This window comes from Miscanthus floridulus, chromosome 2 (genome assembly GCF_019320115.1).
Source record: "Miscanthus floridulus cultivar M001 chromosome 2, ASM1932011v1, whole genome shotgun sequence".
NCBI classification, from domain to species: Eukaryota; Viridiplantae; Streptophyta; class Magnoliopsida; order Poales; family Poaceae; genus Miscanthus; species Miscanthus floridulus.
Genome location: NC_089581.1, coordinates 118,521,103 through 118,541,575, shown reverse-complemented (window position 1 = coordinate 118,541,575; position 20,473 = coordinate 118,521,103). Strand labels below are relative to the sequence as shown.

General features: G+C 47.2%; 2 protein-coding genes and 1 pseudogene across 2 annotated transcripts; all 3 read left to right on the top strand.

The window, feature by feature from the left end:
- The first annotated feature begins 7,276 nt into the window (after positions 1-7,276).
- Positions 7,277-8,310, top strand: LOC136539468 (probable glutathione S-transferase GSTU6). Its single transcript, XM_066531429.1, has 2 exons — positions 7,277-7,654; positions 7,758-8,310. The coding sequence occupies exons 1-2, from the start codon at positions 7,322-7,324 to the stop codon at positions 8,160-8,162; spliced, it is 738 nt and encodes a 245-aa protein (XP_066387526.1). The 5' UTR covers positions 7,277-7,321; the 3' UTR covers positions 8,163-8,310.
- A 2,433-nt stretch (positions 8,311-10,743) lies between these two features.
- On the top strand, positions 10,744-11,466 carry LOC136536936 (probable glutathione S-transferase GSTU6; annotated as a pseudogene).
- Positions 11,467-14,832: 3,366 nt separating this feature from the next.
- LOC136539467 (probable glutathione S-transferase GSTU6) lies at positions 14,833-15,831 on the top strand. Its single transcript, XM_066531428.1, has 2 exons — positions 14,833-15,205; positions 15,310-15,831. Exons 1-2 carry the CDS (start codon positions 14,879-14,881, stop codon positions 15,691-15,693), a joined length of 711 nt encoding a protein of 236 aa, XP_066387525.1. The 5' UTR covers positions 14,833-14,878; the 3' UTR covers positions 15,694-15,831.
- The last annotated feature ends 4,642 nt before the right edge of the window (positions 15,832-20,473 follow it).

Below are 20,473 nucleotides of genomic sequence, written 5' to 3'. Positions count from 1 at the left end.
GTCCCTCCCATGGGGTTGCGAGTTTGTGGACACCAGCCTGGTTCGTCTTCCACTTCAAGACTAAGTCCCCGACCACGAAGAAACGCTCTTTAACGTTCTTGTTGTAGTACCTGCGCAAAACAGCAAGGTACTTGGCCGTGCGTACGCAAGAATCAAGCCTTTTTTCTTCTGCGCTGTTGACTTCTAGCTCCCGTACTTCGTCGACCTTGCCTTCGTCGAAGTTCTCTACCCGTGCTGATCGGAAAGCTATATCTGGTGGGAGGACTGCTTCAGCGCCGTAAACCATAAAGTATGGTGAGACGCCAGTGTTACGACTGGGCTGAGTTCGGAGGCCCCAGACAACGGCTGGTAACTCCTTGAGCCATCTTCCAGGAGCTTTATCGTTTTCTCTGTACATCCTCTTTTTTCAATGCGTCCAAGATCATGCCATTTGCCCGCTCGACTTGTCCATTAGCTCTAGGATGCGCCACCGAGACGTATTTTACAACTATGCTCCTTTCATCGCAGAAGTCCCAAAAAGCTGTTCCCGGTGAACTGAGTACCCAGATCAGTAATGATGCTGTTGGGCACGCCGAAACGGTGGATGACCTGGTCGAGGAATGTGACGGCTTTCTCTGAGGATGCCTGTACCAGAGGCATGTATTCTATCCACTTAGAAAACTTATCAATTAGCACGAAGACGCATGTAAATTTCCCAGGGGCTGGTTTGAAAGGCCCGATCATGTCCAGTCCCCAGCATGCGAAGGGCCAAGAGGCTGGAATCGTCTGGATCTCGTGTGCCGGTACATGGATTCTCTTGGAGAAAAACTGACAACCTTCACAGCGGCGGACTAGCTTCTCTGCGTCGGCCACTGCTGACGGCCAATAGAACCCTGCTCGGAAAGCCTTACCGACCAGTGTTCTTGATGCCGCGTGGTTACCGCAGGAGCCAGAGTGGATTTGGTCTAGGAGATGCTTGCCTTCTTCCTGGGTTATACACTTCATCAAGATTTCCTCCTTAGCGTTTTTGCGCCATAACTTGCCATCGACGAGCAGATACTGCTTACTACGACGCATCAGGCGTTCATTTTCTGTTCGATCGATATAACCGCTACCGTCTGTTAAGTACTTGATGAAAGGTGTTCTCCAGTCTGGCTCATGAGTGGTCGGAAGCGGCTCGGTTGTGCTTCGGCGCTGGAACCGTAGCCACTAATTGCTGGTCTGAGACTTTGTCGGTCGTTGAATCTTCGTCTTCAATAGAGGGCGTGAGCAGGTCTTGGACGAATACGCCATGTGGGATTTTGGCTCGGGATGATCCTAACTTTGACAACGCATCTGCTGCCTGGTTCTTGTCCCGGACCACGTGTATGTACTCGATGCCATAGAACCTGCCTTCCAGCTTTCTTATCGATTTGCAATATGCGTCCATCTTTTCACTGGTCGTGTCCCAGTCCTTGTTGAGTTGGTTGATGACCAGAGCCGAATCTCCGTAGACATAGAGACGTTTAACTCCAAGCTCAACCGCAATGCGTAGACCATGCAGGCATGCTTCATACTCGGCGGCATTATTAGATGCTGGGAAATAAATCCTGAGGACGTACCGGAGCTTTTCCTTGGATGGTGATACGAAAAGAACTCCTGCTCCCGCACCGTCAATGTTGAGAGAACCGTCGAAGTACATCGTCCAACATTCGTCGGATCCCGGAGAGGCGGGAGTGCTTAAGTCTGTCCACTCGACGATGAAATCGACGAGTGCCTGAGACTTGATTGTAGTACGGCTTGCAAATTCCAAGGAAAGGGGGCATAGCTCCATTGCCCATTTGACGATGCGCCCGTTCGCGTCCTTATTGCGAATAATGTCCCCCAAAGGATACTCGGTCATGACCACCACACGATATCCGTCGAAGTAATGTCTCAACTTTCGGGATGTTATCAGTATGGCGTAGAGCAGTTTCTGAATCTGTGGGTACCTGGTCTTGGATTCGTTGAGTACCTCACTAATGAAATAAATTGGCCGCTGTACCTTGTAGGCGTGGCCCGGCTCGTCACGCTCGACCACCAGTGTAGTGGAAACCACCCGATCGGTTGCCGCAATGTAAAGTAGGAGAGTTTCGTCTTCTCTGGGAGCAGTAAGTACCGGAGGTGACGTGAGGTATTGTTTCAGCTGCATGAAGGCAGCGTCTGCTTCCTCCGACCACTCGAACTTCTCGGACGCTTTGAGCAGTTTGAAGAACGGTAGTCCTTTTTCTCCTAATCTTGATATGAAACGGCTTAGAGCAGCCATGCAGCCGGTGAGCTTCTGGACATCCTTCACCTTTTTTGGGGGCTTCATGTCTAAGACAGCTTTGACTTTCTCCGGGTTAGGGCGTATGCCGTCGTAACTGACGACGTTGCCGAGCAATATGCCAGAAGGGACACCAAAGATGCACTTCTTTGGGTTTAATTTCCATTGGAACGTATTAAGGGCTGCGAAGGCGCGTTCCAGATTGTCAACAAGGGTATGTGCTTCCTTGGTTTTGACAACTACATCGTCGACGTAAGCTTCGACGAGGCCGTCTCTTATCTCGTCGTTGAGGCAGGCCTGTATAGCGCGTTGGTAGGTAGCACCGGCGTTTTTGAGCCCGAACGACATGGTCGTGTAGCAGTAGGCGCCGAAAGGCGTGATGAAAGATGTCTTGATCTGGTCGTCCTTTTTGAGAGCGATCTGGTGATAACCAGAGTAGCAATCGAGAAAGGAAAGCAGCTCGCAACCGGCGGTTGAATCTACGACCTCGTCTATGCGAGGTAAGCCAAAGGGGTCCTTAGGGCAGTGTTTGTTGAGATCAGTGTAATCAACGCACATTCTCCATTCATTATTTTTTTTGCGTACAAGAACCGGGTTGGCTAACCATTCCGGATGATACACTTCTTTGATAAACCCGGCTGCCAAAAGCCGTGTAACTTCTACCCTAATCGCCTCCTTTTTGTCGCGAGCGAAACGTCGTAGCTTCTGCTTGATTGGTTTGGCTTTGCTGTTGACATTCAAGGAGTGCTCAATCAAGTCCCGAGGTACACCGGGCATGTCGGAAGGTTTCCATGCAAACACATCCACGTTGCCCCTCAAGAACCTGACGAGCGCGTCTTCCTATTTGGGATCCAGGTCGGCCCCGATGAGGGCCGTTTTGCTGGGATCACCCTCGACCAGCTGGATCGTCTTGTGCTCCTTGCACCTGATGTTCTTGCGTGGAGCCTCGAGCTCTGGGATCTCCAAGTGGTCGGCCGTGGTCTTCTTAGCGTCGAGAATGGTCTCGGCCATGCGAATAGAGAGGTCGTGGGCCTCTGCTATTTTGAAGCTGTCGTCCTCGCAGGTGTAAGCTGCGTATACGTTGCCCCTGAGGGTTAAAACTCCTTTCTCAGTAGGCATCTTGAGCACCAGATACCTGTAATGAGGTATGGCCATGAACTTGGTGAGCGATGGTCGACCAAGAATAGCATGGTAGGTGCCGTCGAAATCAGCGACCACGAAATTGACGTAGTCGGTGCGGAAGTGGTCCGGAGTCCCAAACTGCACCGGTAGCGTGATCTGCCCGAGAGGTGTAGAGCTCTGTCCAGGGAGAACGCCCCAGAACTGTGCCTCGTACGGCTTCAGGTCCGCCTGGGCTATTTTCAGAGCAGGCAGGCTGTTCTTGAACAGTATATCAATGGAGCTGCCGCCGTCGATCAGTACTCTGTCGAATTGAACCTTGTTGATGCAAGGATCGAGGACCAGGGGAAAACGCCCTGGCTCGGGTATGGCGGCCCATTGGTCCTTCCTGCTGAAGTAGATTTCACGGTGAGACCACGGAGGAAGCCGCGGATCGGTAAGAAGGTTGTCGTTCTTTGCCACGTTCAAGCAGGCGCGGGCGAGCAGCTTGCGTTCTCGTTTGGTCTCAATGGACACCTTGCCGCCGATGATGGTGTGCACGCGATCCGTCGGCTTGACGTATTTATGACGAGGATCTGCATCGTCGTCGTCGTTGTCCTCGTTGCGCTGTTCCCTCACGTCAGTAGGCTTGTCGGACATATCCGGAGCCTGTTGGCGCGTGTAGATAGTCTTGAGGACGCGACAATTCTCCATGGTATGGTTCGACTTGGGATGGAGCTGGCAGGGGCCCTTCAATGCCTTGGCGTAATCGTCCTCGTAGTTACGACGTCCCCCGCCCTTTTTCACAGTATTGACCTCGCCATCATCTTCCCGAGCACGCTTGCTTCTGTAATCGTCACGGCGGTTGCGCCGCTGATTACGTTGATCACGGTGGTCGCGGGAGTCGTTGCGCTGGTTGCGGCGGTCAAAATTGTCGTTCCGACCACGGTTGCCGCGGTAATCATCGCGGTGTGGGGGGTGGTCGGAGCGTGGGACCCTTGCTTCTTCTTCGACGATTATCTTTTTAGCGTCGTCGGCGTCCGCGTATTTCTTAGCGGTGGCCAAGAGCGCTGTGACTGACTCAGGTCTTTTCCGGAGGAGCTTGTCTCTCAGGGCGTCGTGGAAGCGGAGGCCGGTGACGAAAGCCTCGATTGCTTCGTTGTCGGATATTGATGGGACCTTGATGCGCATCTCCGAGAAACGCCGAACGTACTCGCGCAGTGGTTCGTCTTTCCGATCTCGGATCCGTTGCAGATCGTACTTGTTGCCGGGTTGTTCACAAGTAGCGATGAAATTGTCGATGAAGGCCTGCTTGAGTTCCTGCCAAGAGTCAAAAGAGTTTGCCGGCAAGCTAACTAGCCATTGGTGACCTGCATGACCAACGGCGACTGGGAAGTAGTTAGACATAACGTGCTCGTCAGCCATGGCTGACCGGCACGCGGTTTCATAGAGCATGACCCATAATTCGGGGTTTTCTTTGCCGTCGTACTTCTGAAGCTTTTCGAGCTTGAAATTCTTGGGCCATATGACTTGGCGCAGGTGTGGAGTGAACTGCTTCAGACCCGGCGGACCGTGGACGGTGTCGTACTCCATACGGCGATAGCTTTCATGGGATGCGCGATCGTCGGCTCTCTGGTTGATGCGAGCACGCAAATCACGTCCACCGAGGTAATGGCGGAGATCGTTATTGCCATCGCGGTGATCTCGATTGCCACCTGGATTAGCGCTGCGACCGCGGTTATCACGGCGATTGTCGCGGTTATCTCGGCGGTTATCGCCTCGAACGTCGTGGCGGTTATCCTCCCGGCGGCGGTTGTCGTCCCGACCACCATCGCGACCACCGTTCCCGCCTTGACGGTTGTCCGATGGGTCATTATTGCGCGAGCCACGTAGGTTGAGTGGCTGTGAGCGACTTGAGTATTGGCGGCTGTGGCTTGATTCGACAGAAACGGATGGAGCCCGGGCTTGGTTCATCTCTGCGGTCTGAGCCATAGCAGCCGTCAGATAAGCTTGTATGTCATCACGGATTACTTGAGTCTCGGGAGTGTTGGGCAGCCGCTGCATCGTCGCCATGGCGACGGCTACGTTGGCGCTTGGGGTCCTGAAGACTTGTTTATCCCCCACCCTGTCGAAAGCATTGTTGAGGTCGCGCGGTTGGACTCTTATGCGTCGTGCCTCCTGGTCTGCTTCAGCTTCGATTTGCCGGCGATTAAACCGGTCAATATTGCGTGCTTCGCGTGCAGTCTTTTCTTGTTCTGTTTCGCCAACTGCTGGCGGCTCGTCGTTGCTGACAACATGGATCAAATCCCCTCGTCTTGGCGGGAAAGACGGAAATTGGGGGAAACCCGGGGCGTGGTCTGGTAGATCCAGATCGTATTGGGCGCCTTCATCTTCGTGACGCTGAAGCTCGGTGTGGACAGATGCGTTGGATGCGATGCCGGATGAGGAGCTGGAGTCACCTTCTCGGACTGTGTGGACGGATCCTTCCCGATAATCTTCGATCCGGACCATGTTGACGATGTTGCATGGCTTCGGCCGAGATCGGTGTACAGGACACAGATCCGAGCGGTGTCGCAGGTTGTACGCGTAGCAGGAGGCAGCGTTTTGCAGGCCGTAGGGCTGGACCTGGTGGTTCTCCGTCGGGGCTTCGTACTCGCAGAGTCGGAGATCCGTCGCAAAGGCTGGCTGGCGACGAGCGGAGCGCCCCTCAGGAGTAGACACTGACCACAAGATCTGTTCCGAGTCGTGCAGGACGACTGGTCCGAGCTGGTCGGATAGATCTGCTGTGGGGAGATGTTACCTGCTCATCAGGTTGGCTTTGAATCGTACTTACCAGAGCTAGGGTTTCAGCGAGTTTGATGCCGACCCGATCGATGGAGTCGAGCAAGTCAGTATCGTCGATCTGTTTTCCTCTGTAGCGGGGAAGCAGACGACGGGTTGTCGGCGTGGCTGTAAGCGTGGTCGGAGCCAGATGTACCGTGGTCGGAGCCAGATCCATCGTGGTCGGAGCCACGTTCGTCGTGGTCGGAGCCGTGTTCACCGTGGTCGGAATCGTGTTCACCGTGGTCGGAGCCGTAGCCGATGCAGGTGAAGTAGTCGTCGGCGCGAGTTGAATCCACGCCTCCTCCGCGGTCATGGTGATGGAGACGTCGGGGCCGGTGGTCCAGGTGATCTGGCCGACGGTGAACGTGAGGCCGTTGGGCGTAGCCATGGAGCCGGAGACGATGACCATCTTGTTTGCTTGACGAGCAGTACGCACACCCCCTACCTGGCGCGCCACTGTCGACGAAATATAGGTCGGCAGTCTACCTAGGGGTATGCCCAAGGTAGTAGATTATCGGCAGACAGATGCGCAAGCCCCAAACAAGACGGTGACGCAAGACAGACACGAGGTTTTATCCAGGTTCGGCCGCCAAGAAGGCGTAATACCTACGTCCTGCGTCTGATTTGTATTGCTGTATGTTCAATGAGAGATATCTTTTAGAGGGGTCCCCTGCCCGCCTTATATAGTCCGGGGGGCAGGGTTACAGATCTGGAAACTAATCCTAGTCAGTTACAACTGCCATATCTGGCCGGATAAGGATTCCTATTCTAACCGACCAGGATCCTGCTTGGTTGCCAAATCCGTCTTGATTCCTTGTGCGGGACTCCGATCAGGTTAACTGGGCCGCACGTCATCTTTCGGGTGGACTGAACCCATCGATCCGGGCCAGCCCAAGCTTAGCCGTAAGGGTATAGGGGTTAATACCCCCACAGCTTGTAACATTCATACGAAACACTTGTAACATATGCAACATCCCGATCAACTTTTGTAACATCCATTTGATACGATTACGACATACCTCTGTAAACTCTATATATACCACCTCTCCTCGTTTGCCATCCGCCAAGAACAAGGAAACACAAGAACAAAACCAAGGTCGAATCGTTCACACGAGCGTAGAACAAGTTCTGCTTGAAATGGCCGGACAAAGCAATGAGCTGAAGCTTCTAGGCTCGTTCGCGAGCCCGTTTGTGCTGCGAGTGAAACTTGCACTAAGCTTCAAAGGCTTGAGCTACGACTACCTCGAGGAGAAGGATCTCCACAACAACAAGAGCGAGCTCCTCCTCAAGTCCAACCCTGTGCACAAGAAGGTGCCCGTACTCATCCACAACGGTAAACCTGTATGTGAGTCCATGATCATCATTCAGTACCTCGAGGAGGCGTTTGCTGACGCCGGACCCTCCCTCCTCCCTTCTGAGCCCCACGAACGCGCTGTTGCTCGTTTCTGGACCGCCTACATTGACGAGAAGGTACATACCACACCACAGCACGTCAAATCATAGTCTCATATTATCCCTGACTAATTAATTTGTTATAAATCCTGATGCGTGTGTGATTTTTGTGCGTGTGCAGCTCTTCAGCTCGTGGATGATGGTGTTCAGGGGCAAGACGGATGAGGAGAAGGCCGAGGGCACGAAGCAGTCATTCGCCGTGGCGGCAACGCTGGAGGGAGCCCTGAGCGAGAGTTCCAAGGGGAAACCCTTCTTCGGAGGCGACACCGTCGGGTACGTCGACGTCGCGCTTGGAGGGTTTGTCGCCTGGATTCACGCCATCGAGAAGCTATATGGACTGAAGCTGTTCGACGCTGGGAAGACCCCGCTCCTGGCGGCGTGGCTGGAGCGCTTCTGCGAGCTGGATGGTGCCAAGGCGGTCATGCCGGACGTTGAGAAGCTGGTCGAGCTCGCCAAGATGAGGCAAGCCCAAGCCGCCGCTGCCGCCGCCGCCGCCGCCGCCGCCGCCGTTGCTCAAGATTATTGAAGAGGTTGAAGTCAACTTTGGGTTCAGTCTGGTGTCCAAAATAAACATATGTAGTTTGATGCCCTTTGCTGTGAATGGTTTGTTACTTTTGTCCTCTCCAGTTGATTCTTCGTCGTGTTATGTCTGGTGAATCGTGTATGTATAGTTCTTTGTGAAGTTGCATGTGATGTATCTATATATGTGTGAGCTATTTGGCCGCCATTTCCAAAAGAGAGAGAGAGAGAGAGAGAGAGAAAGTTAGGAACACATGTCCATGTATAATCATCTAACGCCTGAGATGTTGTGGTCCTCCTTTTTTTTTAGCATCAATGGGAGGTGCTCTGCCTTTTCATTTAGTAGATAGGAGTATCAATATGTACAGAGAGTTTAACAGTAAACAGGAAAAAAGAATAGCAGAAGAAGCAGGCTAAATAAGTAGCCGAACAAAAGGAAGGGAGGAAAAAGAGGGACAAGAGAAAAAAAATCCATATCTGCGGCTTACTCCTCCCATGCCTGCTGAACTGCCTGAAAGTCTTCTCTGATTGCCGCAAGCAGCTGTTCTGCAGTTCGCGCTCTGTTCTCAAACACTCTTCTGCGTCTTTCTTTCCACAGATTTCAAGCTGTGTAGATGATGATTGTTGCTCGCTGGTTTTGTGCGTTGCCTCTTCCTGGGTTCAGCTTAGTCCACCCAGTCACTGACCTTTGTTACATTTTGGTTCAGTTGCAGCTCCTGTTTTCCAGACCAGCCTTTCATTCCTTGCCAATTCAGTTTCGCGAATGAACAGTTGGCAATCATATGTGAGTGTGATTCCTGCCTGGTTAGCATAATTTGCAAATTGGGTTTGCCTGGCCCCCCGCTTGTTTATTCTGTCCGCCGTCGGCAATTTTCTTTGTAGCAGAAGCCAAATGAAGAAGCGACATTTTGGTTCAGCCTGGAATTTCCAAATACTCCAATCGAGTTCTGTGTTGTGGTCCACCTGAATTTATGCAATAGTTTTTTTAATTGCTCCTCCTGAATTTATGAACGTTGGATGCTTAAATGTGGACATGTGTGGTGAATCTGTGGCAATTCCTCACAGCATCTCCATGCACTACACCACATCCCAAGAACAATGACTAGTACATTGGAGTTGTTAAAGCCGCTGTACCAACTTAACGTCAGTCAATATAAATGACAGCTCCTCGCATAAGTCGATGAAAGTGGCATTGGTATCGACCAACAGAGTTTTACCAACTGACAGTTCAACTCCCTAAGGATGTTTTACCAACCAACAGTTCGACAAGATCATTAAAATCGATAAAAAAGAAAACTAACTAGACCCAAAATTTAAGACTAATTTGGTACCCATATTATGAATTTTATCACATCATTGACTCATTCATGTATGTTCAAGTCTCTTTAGAATCCCACAATCAACATCGATTACACTCGATACTAAATTACACATCCTAGATGAACATAGCTATCCATGGAAGGATGGAAGCCATCAAACTAAAACTAAAAAGCTCAAAATTTTTCACAATAACCAAGCTAGATACTAGGTTGCAAAAGATTGGTTGAACACAACAAAACATGTCATCTCCAATGAGTCCAAAATAAATCCCAAACTCGCATCCATTAGCATTTTGGTCAGCTTGATGCTTGCAAGCTCCTACATAACGTCTCCTAGTTCATGAAAAATCAAAATTAGCATGCAATTAGCAAGATCTACAATCCTCTAGTCTCAATGCATGAGAACACAACCTACACAATGGCATTTGCCTTGCAGAACAATAAAACTGTTTTGATCCTCTATGATGGACTGAAACGGTGACAAGAGGAGGGGGGGGGGGGGGGGGGGGGGGGGGGGGGGTGGGGGGGGGGGGGGGGGGGCGGAATGAGAGCCAATCAAAATTATCTAAGAACTTGGGCTATATCTCAAACTTTGCCAAAAACTTCTCTCCTCTAATAAAATCAAGTCCTCAGTCATGACAAGGCTACAAGATTTATTAGATATAGTGCTAGGAAAGACCAAAGATCAAGCAAAAGCAAGAACAAGTCAGACAAACACTTGAGAAACTCATGAAGTCAATTTTCAGGTCAGCATGTGCGGAGGCTCAGCGAGGTCCGCGCAGACAATTTTGATCATGTCGAATCCAAAGAGAAAACAATGCAAAACTCAAGTCCAAATGACACAAAATTTTGTACACACCTTCCCTATAACATGGAGAAGGTATCCACAAGTGATCTTGCCCATTGTTCAGATATTTGGAAAAACAAAATACGGTCAAAGTTGAATAGCCGGTCAACAGAGACACCCGTTTAAAATGGTTCTCCTTATGTAAAAGGTTATGGAGTATCTGGTGATCTTATCCTTCCAACATGTGCATGTGCCATTGCACAATTGTCTATGCAGCGATTCTAGCAGTATTGATGATACAAAAAAAAGCCATATCTTAGCCAATGACCAGGAACCATAAACTACAGTTACCTCTCTCTCTCTCTCTCTCTCTCTCTCTCTCTCTCTCATAACAACAGTTACCTCTTTGATAACAGCAGTGAGAAACTGATAACACACGCGAAAAGGAGCTCAAGCTCAAACCTCTGTACGCCAAGCAGAAAATGGCTGGGGAAGAGGAGCTGAAGCTGCTGGGTATGTGGGCGAGCCCGTTCGTCCTACGTGCGAGACTTGCGCTGTGAGCTTCAAAGGCCTCGATCAAGTATGAGTACGTCGAGGAGGAGATCTTTGGAAACAAGAGCGAGCTTCTTCTCAAGTCCAACCCGGTCCACAAGAAGGTACCCGTGCTCATCCACAACGGCAAGCCCATCTGCGAGTCACAGGTCATCGTGCAGTACATCGATGAGATATATACGGCGGCGCCGGTCCTTCTCTCCTCCCCGTCGACCCCTACGACCGTGCTGTGGCTCGCTTTTGGGCCGCCTACATTGACGACAAGGTACATATGCCACCATTGTATAATCCCGCTGTTCCGTGTATTTCCAATGTGTGTTTGGCGATTGGCACACTCCTTTTTTTTTTTTGCCAAAGAAGAGTAAACGTGTGTGTGATTTTTTTTGGCAGCTGTTCAGCTCGTTCATGACGATGATAATGGGCAAGACGGACGAAGAGAAGGCAGAGGGGACGAAGCAGTTGTTTGCCCCGGCAGAGACCTTGGAGAGGGAGCACTGAAAGAGTGCTCTAAGGGGAGACCCTTCTTCGGCGGCGACAGCGGCGGGTACGTGGACATCGCGCTCGGAGGCTTCGTCGCGTGGGTGCAGACGAGGGACCTGTTGTCTGGCTTGAAGCATTTCAACGCCGACAAGACCCCGCTCCTGGCGGCGTGACTGGAGCGCTTCGGCGCATTGAACGAAACCCAGGCAGTCATGCCGGACGTGATATGAAGCTGGTCGAGCTCTCCAAGAAGAGGCAAGCCCAGGCTGCTGCTGCGGCTGCCGCCGTGGTCCAAGGTAATTGAAGTGGCTGCCGCGCCCATTTTGGAATTAGCTTGGACTCACGTATTTGTTGCTGCATCCTCTCAGAATGAAAGAACAGCTATATGTTTTTTTTTTGAACAAATCAGCAGGGAAGCTCCTTACCTGATTTTTTTTCATTTTCATTAATAAAGGATACAAAAATTTACAGATATATACATGTTACAAGGGCTACTAGGACCAAAAGAAAAGCGAAATACATCTTAGACTCTCTCGCCACTGTTTCAAAAGATGGCCCCTGCTGGGCTTTGGCTTTGGTGCACACCAGTCCAAGCTCCTCTTTGAAATTGCTCTTCCAAACCGAGACGCGCTAAATAAAGTAATAATTTCTAAAAGTTCTTACAAAAATCAAAGAGATTTTAAGTGTAAGGCTTTAGAGTGTAAGCCGGCACTAGTCTGTTCTACACATTGAATGAACCACACATTTTCATCAACTCACTTGCATTTTCAACTTCACCTCTTGTAAAAAAATTAACCCGGAGTTACGGATGACATTGACTCTACAAAGCTTATATAGTAGTCTAGTCCATGCTCAACGACTAACCAAAGGTGGAACTACCCCACAATCTCACATTATCGTACAAGTGAAAGTACTGTGGACCAAATCTAATCTCCACTAGGATGTCACACTAGAGGCTAGAACTTTGTTCCCTTATCTAAAAAAATAACACTTTAAATTTGCATCTAAATTGCCCACTTATGCCGCTATTAAAAATAAACTAAAAATATCTTATTAAATGTAAATCTAAATCACCAACTTTTTCTATTATGAAAAGTTTAAATAACGAAAATTATGTCTATATATATTTGTTTCTTAGTAACCCACTTCTATGGCTATTACTCCCTCCATTCATAGTTATAAGACGTTTTAGCTTTTTTAGATACATGAATTTTGCTATGTACTTAGATATACTATATGTCTAGATACATAGTTAAAACATTAGAAAAGCCAAAACATCTTATAATTTAGAGCAAAGGGAGTAGCACATAAAAGTAAATTTTAACTGAGAATACATGTTATCTCATCATGCCAATCAAGTATCCATGCATGAACAATAAACATACTATTTTAGTAATCATGAAAATTAATATTCCATTCATGATTCATATATCAATAAAATCCATGAAAATAATTTGTGCAGTTTGTAACTTTCAATAAATTTGTACATTTTGATTGAAACATTGTGATATACCTCTGCCCGGTTTGGATACCCCTCTAATTATAATAATCAGATTATATAATCAAATTTTAATCTAAACAAGATTGCTTATACGATGAATTATTATAACCAAAACTCTTGATTACCATAATCACATAATCCAAATGAGACTAGATTATAGGGAATTTTGGGTGCTGAAGTCCAACTTGCCCTCCAACTGATTGTCCAACTTGCCAAAGTATAAAAGGAAAAGATAGGAGTTTCTCACTTTAACCAATTATAATCAATCACCATATAATCCATAGCCCAAACACTCCGATTATTATAATTCATATTCTTTAATATAATAATTGAGATTATAATAATCTAGCTACAATCCAAACAGGGCCCTATATTAATAATACAATCGTATGTACTTTTTTTGAAAGAAAAATATACTACCGCAGTAACCTTAAGATTGTTGTGCAGTGGAGAAAGTCTAATTTCTTACTTGGCTAGACTACAGTGTTTGGCAAAAGTTCTAAACACGCCCGTATTGGCATTTGGCAAGCTTCTCCCTCGGGGGAGTCTACATGACGCCCTTTCACGGACGGCATCGTGTGACGCCGATTCCTTCAACTTTACAGAGTCGATGAAGTCACCGTAGTTTGTACCATTCTCAGATATTTCGTGGAAATATGACAGAATTGATTTAGTCAAATGACTTGCACCACACTGCATACACACTGACAAATAAATGCGTCGAGTCACACGTCTCTTGCAACCGATTGGAAATTAAACTTCTCTATCGACGGGTGGGATTAATTATTGACCGCATGGAAGAATAACCATCGCATTTTTCTTTGATTCATATCCACGTAAAAAGGTCTGCAGATTGCTGAAATGTCAGATTATGCAACTGATCGAGGGAAAAAAAAAACTAAACCTGCAGAAAAAATAAACGTGATATGCAACCAGTCAAACACGTACTCTAAGCAAACACAGGAGTCGTCGTCTCAGCCTAGGTTGCTTTAAATTTGTAGTCATTTGGGACTACCTCCATTATCTCTGCATATACAAAAACACAAACAACAACTCATCTTAGTCGGGAAGCTTGAGGTATCAGCAAATGGCTGGAGGAGATGAGCTGAAGCTGCTGGGCTTTTGGGGGAGCCCGTTCGTCCTGGGAGCGAGGTGCCCAAGTACAGAACAAACGCACGCATGTGACTCGTGGGCATGTGGCAGTGCTGAACTCCGCCCCTGCTTCCATTTCGCACGTGCGTACGCCACCATCCATCCGAACAAAAGTCAAATTCTAGTCTTCTTTTTTTTAAGTCAGTTAATCAAGTTCGACAAATCTATATTAGGCCCCGTTCAGCTTGCTGAATCTTGGCTGAAACTGGCTGAAAAACACTGTTCTGGCTGAATTGTTGTGAGAGAAAAATACTGTTCCGACTGAAAAAACAAGCCGAAGAAGCCGAATATAGGGTAAGCCGAACGGGGCCTAAAAAGTACTAATATTTATAATACTGAATACATTTTTCATGATAAATCTATTTGGAAACATAAATGGTGACTCTGTTTTTTTATAAATTTTGTTAAGTTTTGAAAAACCTAAAATTACACTATTTGTTTGAGGGAAGGTGGACTGTTACTCTCCTTTGGTCAGGACGTGCTGACATCACTGATTGTGCCGCAGTGCCTACACAGTGACCAGAAGTCAAGAAGAAATACATCGACGATGACGGACTGGAACGGGCACGGGATTTTTTGCTCACGATTTACTTGGGTCCTTATCCAAGTAATAAACGGATTCTAGGTTGTTTCAACAATCAGAAAAAATGAAGTGGGACAGTCAAACAAAATACAGTCAAACACGTAAAAAGGTCTGCAGATTGCTGAAATGTCAGATTATGCAACTGAGGGGAAAAAAAAACTAAACCTGCAGAAAAAATAAACGTGATATGCAACCAGTCAAACACGTACTCTTAAGCAAACAAAGGAGTCGTCGTCTCAGCCGAGGTTGCTATAAATTTGTAGTCATTTGGGACTACCTCCATTATCTCTGCATATACAAAAACACAAACAACAACTCATCTTAGTCGGGAAGCTTGAGGTATCAGCAAATGGCTGGAGGAGATGAGATGAAGCTGCTGGGCATGTGGGCGAGCCCGTTCGTCCTCCGGGTGAAGCTCGCGCTCAGCTTCAAGGGCCTGAGCTACGAGTATGTAGAGGAGGACATCGTCCGCGGCAAGAGCGAGCTGCTCCTCAAGTCCAACCCGGTGCACAACAAGGTACCCGTGCTCATCCACAACGGGAAGCCCGTCTGCGAATCGCTGATCATCCTGCAATACATCGACGAGGCATTTGCCGGCACTGGCCCGTCCCTCCTCCCTTCTGACCCCTACGAACGCGCCGTTGCTCGCTTCTGGGCCGCCTACATCGATGACAAGGTATGAAAAGAAAACCCCGTCTTCCAATCGATCGCATCAATTGACTGCGACATTGCCTGTTTCGTTGATAGATGGGGCATGCCATGCGTGATGTTGTCTTGCAGATGCTGGCCGCTTGGATGCAGGCGTCGAGGGGCAAGACGGAGGAGGACAAGGCTGAGGGGAAAAAACAGTGGTCCGTCGCGGTTGAGACGCTAGAGGGAGCGCTGAGGGACTGCGGCAAAGGGAAGCCCTTCTTCGGCGGCGACAGCGTCGGGTACGTGGACGTCGTGCTCGGCGGCTTACTTGGGTGGGTGCACGCAAACGAGGAGGCGTTCGGCATCAGGTCCTTGGATCCCCAACGGACTCCGCTCCTGGTGGCGTGGTCGGAGCGCTTCGGCGCACTGGAAACCGTCGAGCCTTTGATGCCCGACGTGAGCAGGCTGGTCGAGTTGGGCAAGATGGTGCTGGCCCGTGAAGCGGCTGCGGCGGCTGGTGCAAGCAACTGAAAGTGCTTGTTCTATCGATCCAGATTTCCCATGTGTTTCAGCCTTTCAGGCGTTCAGCTAGCGTTGAAATTTGTGCGGGGGAAGGTTGCAATTGGGATTTTGCCGTTTGACCTGTAACTTCAGAAATATCCGTTTGGTTTAGTAATTATTCATTGAATAAGGAATTGTATTTTTTTAAGAATTACACAATACAACGTAGACGCCCACAATGCACGCACACTCATCCGTATGAACACACGTACGTAAACCCTACCTCTATGAGCATCTCCGAAGGACTGCCGACAGATCTCGAGATTCATGAAGTCACCACAGGCGCCTGCCGTCGATGGGGACGTCGCCTACCACTGAAAGCATAGCGCCGTTAAACCCTGAAATAAATTCAGGAAAATACGAGCATCCGTGTCAAATCGAGGACTTAACCCAGGTGAACAGGTTCCACCACAAGGGACCCGACCAACTGATCTATGATCAGTTCGCATATAAGGAATTGTATTAAACTTGCAAGACATGCACGTGGGTTGCAACGGAAGAAAAAAACTATCAAAAGATACGTGTATTGATATATTTTTATATTATAAATTTATAATTTATTTTGTGTAAATTAATATTGGTAATAATATGACAATGCTCCATTAAATCCATATCAAATTAAAATGGGAAAATTAGATTTGTACCATGAAAGAACCAGAGTTTAGAAAAATAGCATCCAAAGATTCAGCTTGAGCAATTTAGCATCAAAAGATTGCTCTGATGTTGCCTTCTACCATTTTCGTTAAATTGACGTTAACTGGAATGCTGCGCTCCACTACGACCACCACCGCCCCCATAATGGTGCTGCGAATGACATACGTTCCCATGAACCCCAAGGGGGCTGCTCCTGTGTCTAGTCCTCGTCATCTAGGTCCATCACGGCATAGAGCTTTCCTGCTCTGCGTCTCCGCTAAGATCTCCTCAGGGGGCTGCTCCTTCGACTTCAACGGGTAGCCGATGGATGCTCCATAGCCGCCGGCCATGGAGCAAGAGCTGCGCGGATAAGGAGGGGTGCGGCGTCTAGCACGGGGAAGAGGAGATGACAATAAGCACCCATGCAGCCGTAACCGTCCTCCTCCGCCACATTGGCCTGCGCGTCTTCAGCCTGGTTTCCTCTCCGGCTACTGGGACGCTGAGAGGTAAAGGGTAGAGGAGGTGCGCGCACCATGTACGAGAGGTTCGAGAAGCCAGTGTCCCAGGCGAGGAGGCCTGCCAATGGTCCTCGCACACCCTTATGCTGCTGCGTGCGTGTGTCACTTCCTCCTCCCTTTTGCTGTGTGTGTGTTCTGTTCTTACGAGTTGGGTGGTTAATGTGTTAGCGGGGAGTTAACAAAATTATAATGGAGGCATCTTTAAATGCTATGTTTCTAAAGCTTAATCTTTGAATGGTATTTTTCTAAAGTTTGCATCTTTTAGTGGTACAACCCCAATTTTCCCTTAAAATATAGTTTTGACAGATGTTTTCTCTGTTATGATGTACATGAATATTTACTCGCTAATATAACATAACTTTAATTTCCTTACTATCAATGTGTCAGTAGAGTTAAATATAAGTTTCAAGATTTCCTTTAAGACCCATGAAAATATCTATACCTAATACTTGTTTATTAGAGAAAGATCAAGGTTCAAAGAGTCATAATAGTATATTTATAGCAATGGAGTTTGATCCTTGCAACGGAACCTACGGTTTATGGTGCAGTCAACGACTTGCGGCTCGGTGATTTATTTAAGGATTGCGCCATCTATCCCAATGCATATTGGTGTCGGACGCCATAGCATTGTTGGACACATCTTGTAGTCGGACACTATATCATCATTGGACGCATGTTGTTCTAACTTACATGACCATGGCTCGTGAGTACAAGTCACATGGGGGACATAAATTAATTCCATATCGGTGCTGGACAGCATATGGGCATGAGTTCAAATCATGGATGGGACAAAGAGAAGCGCAAAGGTATTGTAAGAAGTAAAAAAAAAAGGCAGTTGGAAGAATCCTTTGCTCTCTAATATCAAGTATGTAGATGTAGAATATAGATATAAATTAGACCGGACAACGAACTGCTCAAGATTTCAGTTTACAACTTCATTAGTACCATTGATTGATCTAAGTTGTAATAAAATTAAGTTTTATTTCTAATCAAAACTATATCAAGAATCTAGTGGTGAGAATATTTGTTTATTAAAGATACAGAAGGGTTAATAAGGATTCAAAGACTGATAATATTATATTATATTATTGGAGATGATCCAGTAAAAAATTATTGAAAAATTGAACAAAAAGGACACGAAAGAGACTCAAGATATTCCTCCAAAACATAAGAAACAATGAATGAGAAAAGAAAAATAAAAAAACAGAATGGGAACTGGAAACAAACGCCGAACAGAAAGAAACAGAACAAACGCGGAAAACAAACCTGAATGGGTACGTGGTGAAACGATGAACAGAAAAGGTAATCCCAGCCGAAATAGAAAAGAAAAAAAAGCTCCGAACAGACACGGGAAAAACAGGCGAACAAAAAAATAATCATAGGTTACCGAGCGGTGGAAAGTTGGACGAAAAAATTTTAGTGGCAGAAATTTTGCCTCGATAATAGAATAATAGATAATAGATAGATATAGATATAGATTTGAAAGCTGAACTCGTCATATGGATAGCTGCAAAAATGAAAACGTAGGAATTCTTAGGCTCTTCCAATCGTTTTCGAGATCAAATTCCAACAACATAAAAACATCTCCAATACTACTATCTAAAACATGGTTCCTATTTTTTTTGTTTGAGTAGCCACCTACTTTCAAAGGGCTTGTTTTCACATGACTATCAAATTTATCTTAATAGGCACTATCATGTGGGACCCACTTTCCATTCTCCAATTATTCTTCCTCGCTCTATCAACTAAGCTATGCGTGTCATGCATGAAGGGAGACCACAATGAAAGGGCCGACAGGGAGGGAGCTCTAGTGGGCGTTGAGGAGGAGCCGGCGAGGGCCAGTCGCATCTAGGCTTGCTGGACATGGAGGCACCAGTGGTGGAGAAGGGGCCACCGGCGGTTGGCGGTCCCGCAGAGGGAGGTGTCTCATGGGGTGGAGAAGTGCCAGCGGTGGCTGTGGAGGCATGGCTAGGCCCGCGCACCAAGATCCGGCTGCGGGGATGGGTTTGATGACGGTGAGGGAGGCGTGTGGTGGTGGCAGACGTTGCGGCAGCAGGGGAGGTAGCAACGCAGGCATTCACGAATGGGCAGAAACCGTCGAACTAATTTTTAGGTGCCTATCTGTTACATAGATGGTCTATTGGGTAGTGCTGCTGGAGATGCTCTAATCCTGTTTTTTCCTTCCTATACATTCAGAGAGTCGACCGGGGTCATTCGGACTATCGCTTCCTTTTGGGGGACTTAGCATACTCCCCAATGCTAGGCTCTCGTCACAAAAGCAATATGAAATCCCAATAGATCTAGGCTAAAGTAGCTAGCTAGTCCCTATACATAATAGGTCTTATTCTAACTGATCATCACCATCACCTATGTCATCTGTAGTCTTGAAGTTGATATATCCTGAGATAACAAGTAGCAATGAACATAAATGTCTACTTTTTTCTTTGTGCTAGTTAGTTAGTTTTGGTGTTGCTGGCTGAACCAGAAGGGTCAGTTAAGCATAGTTGACAGAAAACACACCTTTTGGCTCTAAACCCATGGAGACATGACAAGGCTTCTACATTCTTTCCTGTACTCACTAACAATTATCCAAGTAGTAGAGAATGCAGCCTCTGATGCTATAGTTGAAGCCGCTACAGGAAGTACATCTATTGCCATGCGTGAAATTGTAGGGTATTTGGTAGAATGCATCATCCGCCATTACAAAATATCGAAGCTCTTTTATGAGGGAAAATATCATTTTGTCTTGGCTGAGATTTTTTCAAAGCTTTTTGATAATACACATCAAGATCATTTTTCAATTTCCTCCTTTTTTGTTGTGTAAGGTGTTGTTCCCTTTTTGTCTAGTCATCTTTGTCATAAGCAATCTCATTAGTTCGCCTTGACTGAGAATTGTTGTTTACATCAGGCAGCATTGGTGAATATGTAGAGAACAAATCCTTCATTGTTGTTTTCACTTTTTCAATACATATGAGACCTTTATCAACAAAACCAACATCCAATAGAAACACTACAAAATTGAACTTGAACCTAAGATCTATTACAATTGGAACACAAATTTGCAGCAAAGATAGGTTCCATTACTTCTGAAACTTCTCTTTCATCTTAACCAGCATAGCTACAATAGAAGGACCTTTATATGAAACCTCCTTTACTATCCTTTCTTTGACCTTCTAGAGGACATGGAATAGAGGTTTGATGTTGGGAACAATGAAACTGAAACTGCATTTGTGTCAGCATAGAAAATCTTGGATATGATACAAAGTAGATATGTCATTTCCCATTCTAGAACAGATGGTATATCTATAATGTAACTCAGATCATGTGAGTTCAAACATTCAAATATTGTCTTGTAATAATCTATTGCAGACTTCAGTATTAGGCAAGTTGAATTCCAACGTGTTTATATATCAAGAGGACACTTCTCACACCACTACAGGAACTGCTGGATTCCCCGAGTGCCGGTTGCACTCGGGGAAGGCCAAGTTGCACTCGGGGAAGCCTTCCCCGAGTACAACACTCGGGGAAGAGCCTCCGGTTAATCCTCTCACAGGAAAGTCGCCTTCCCCGAGTGTCAAAAATCGTGCACTCGGGGAAGG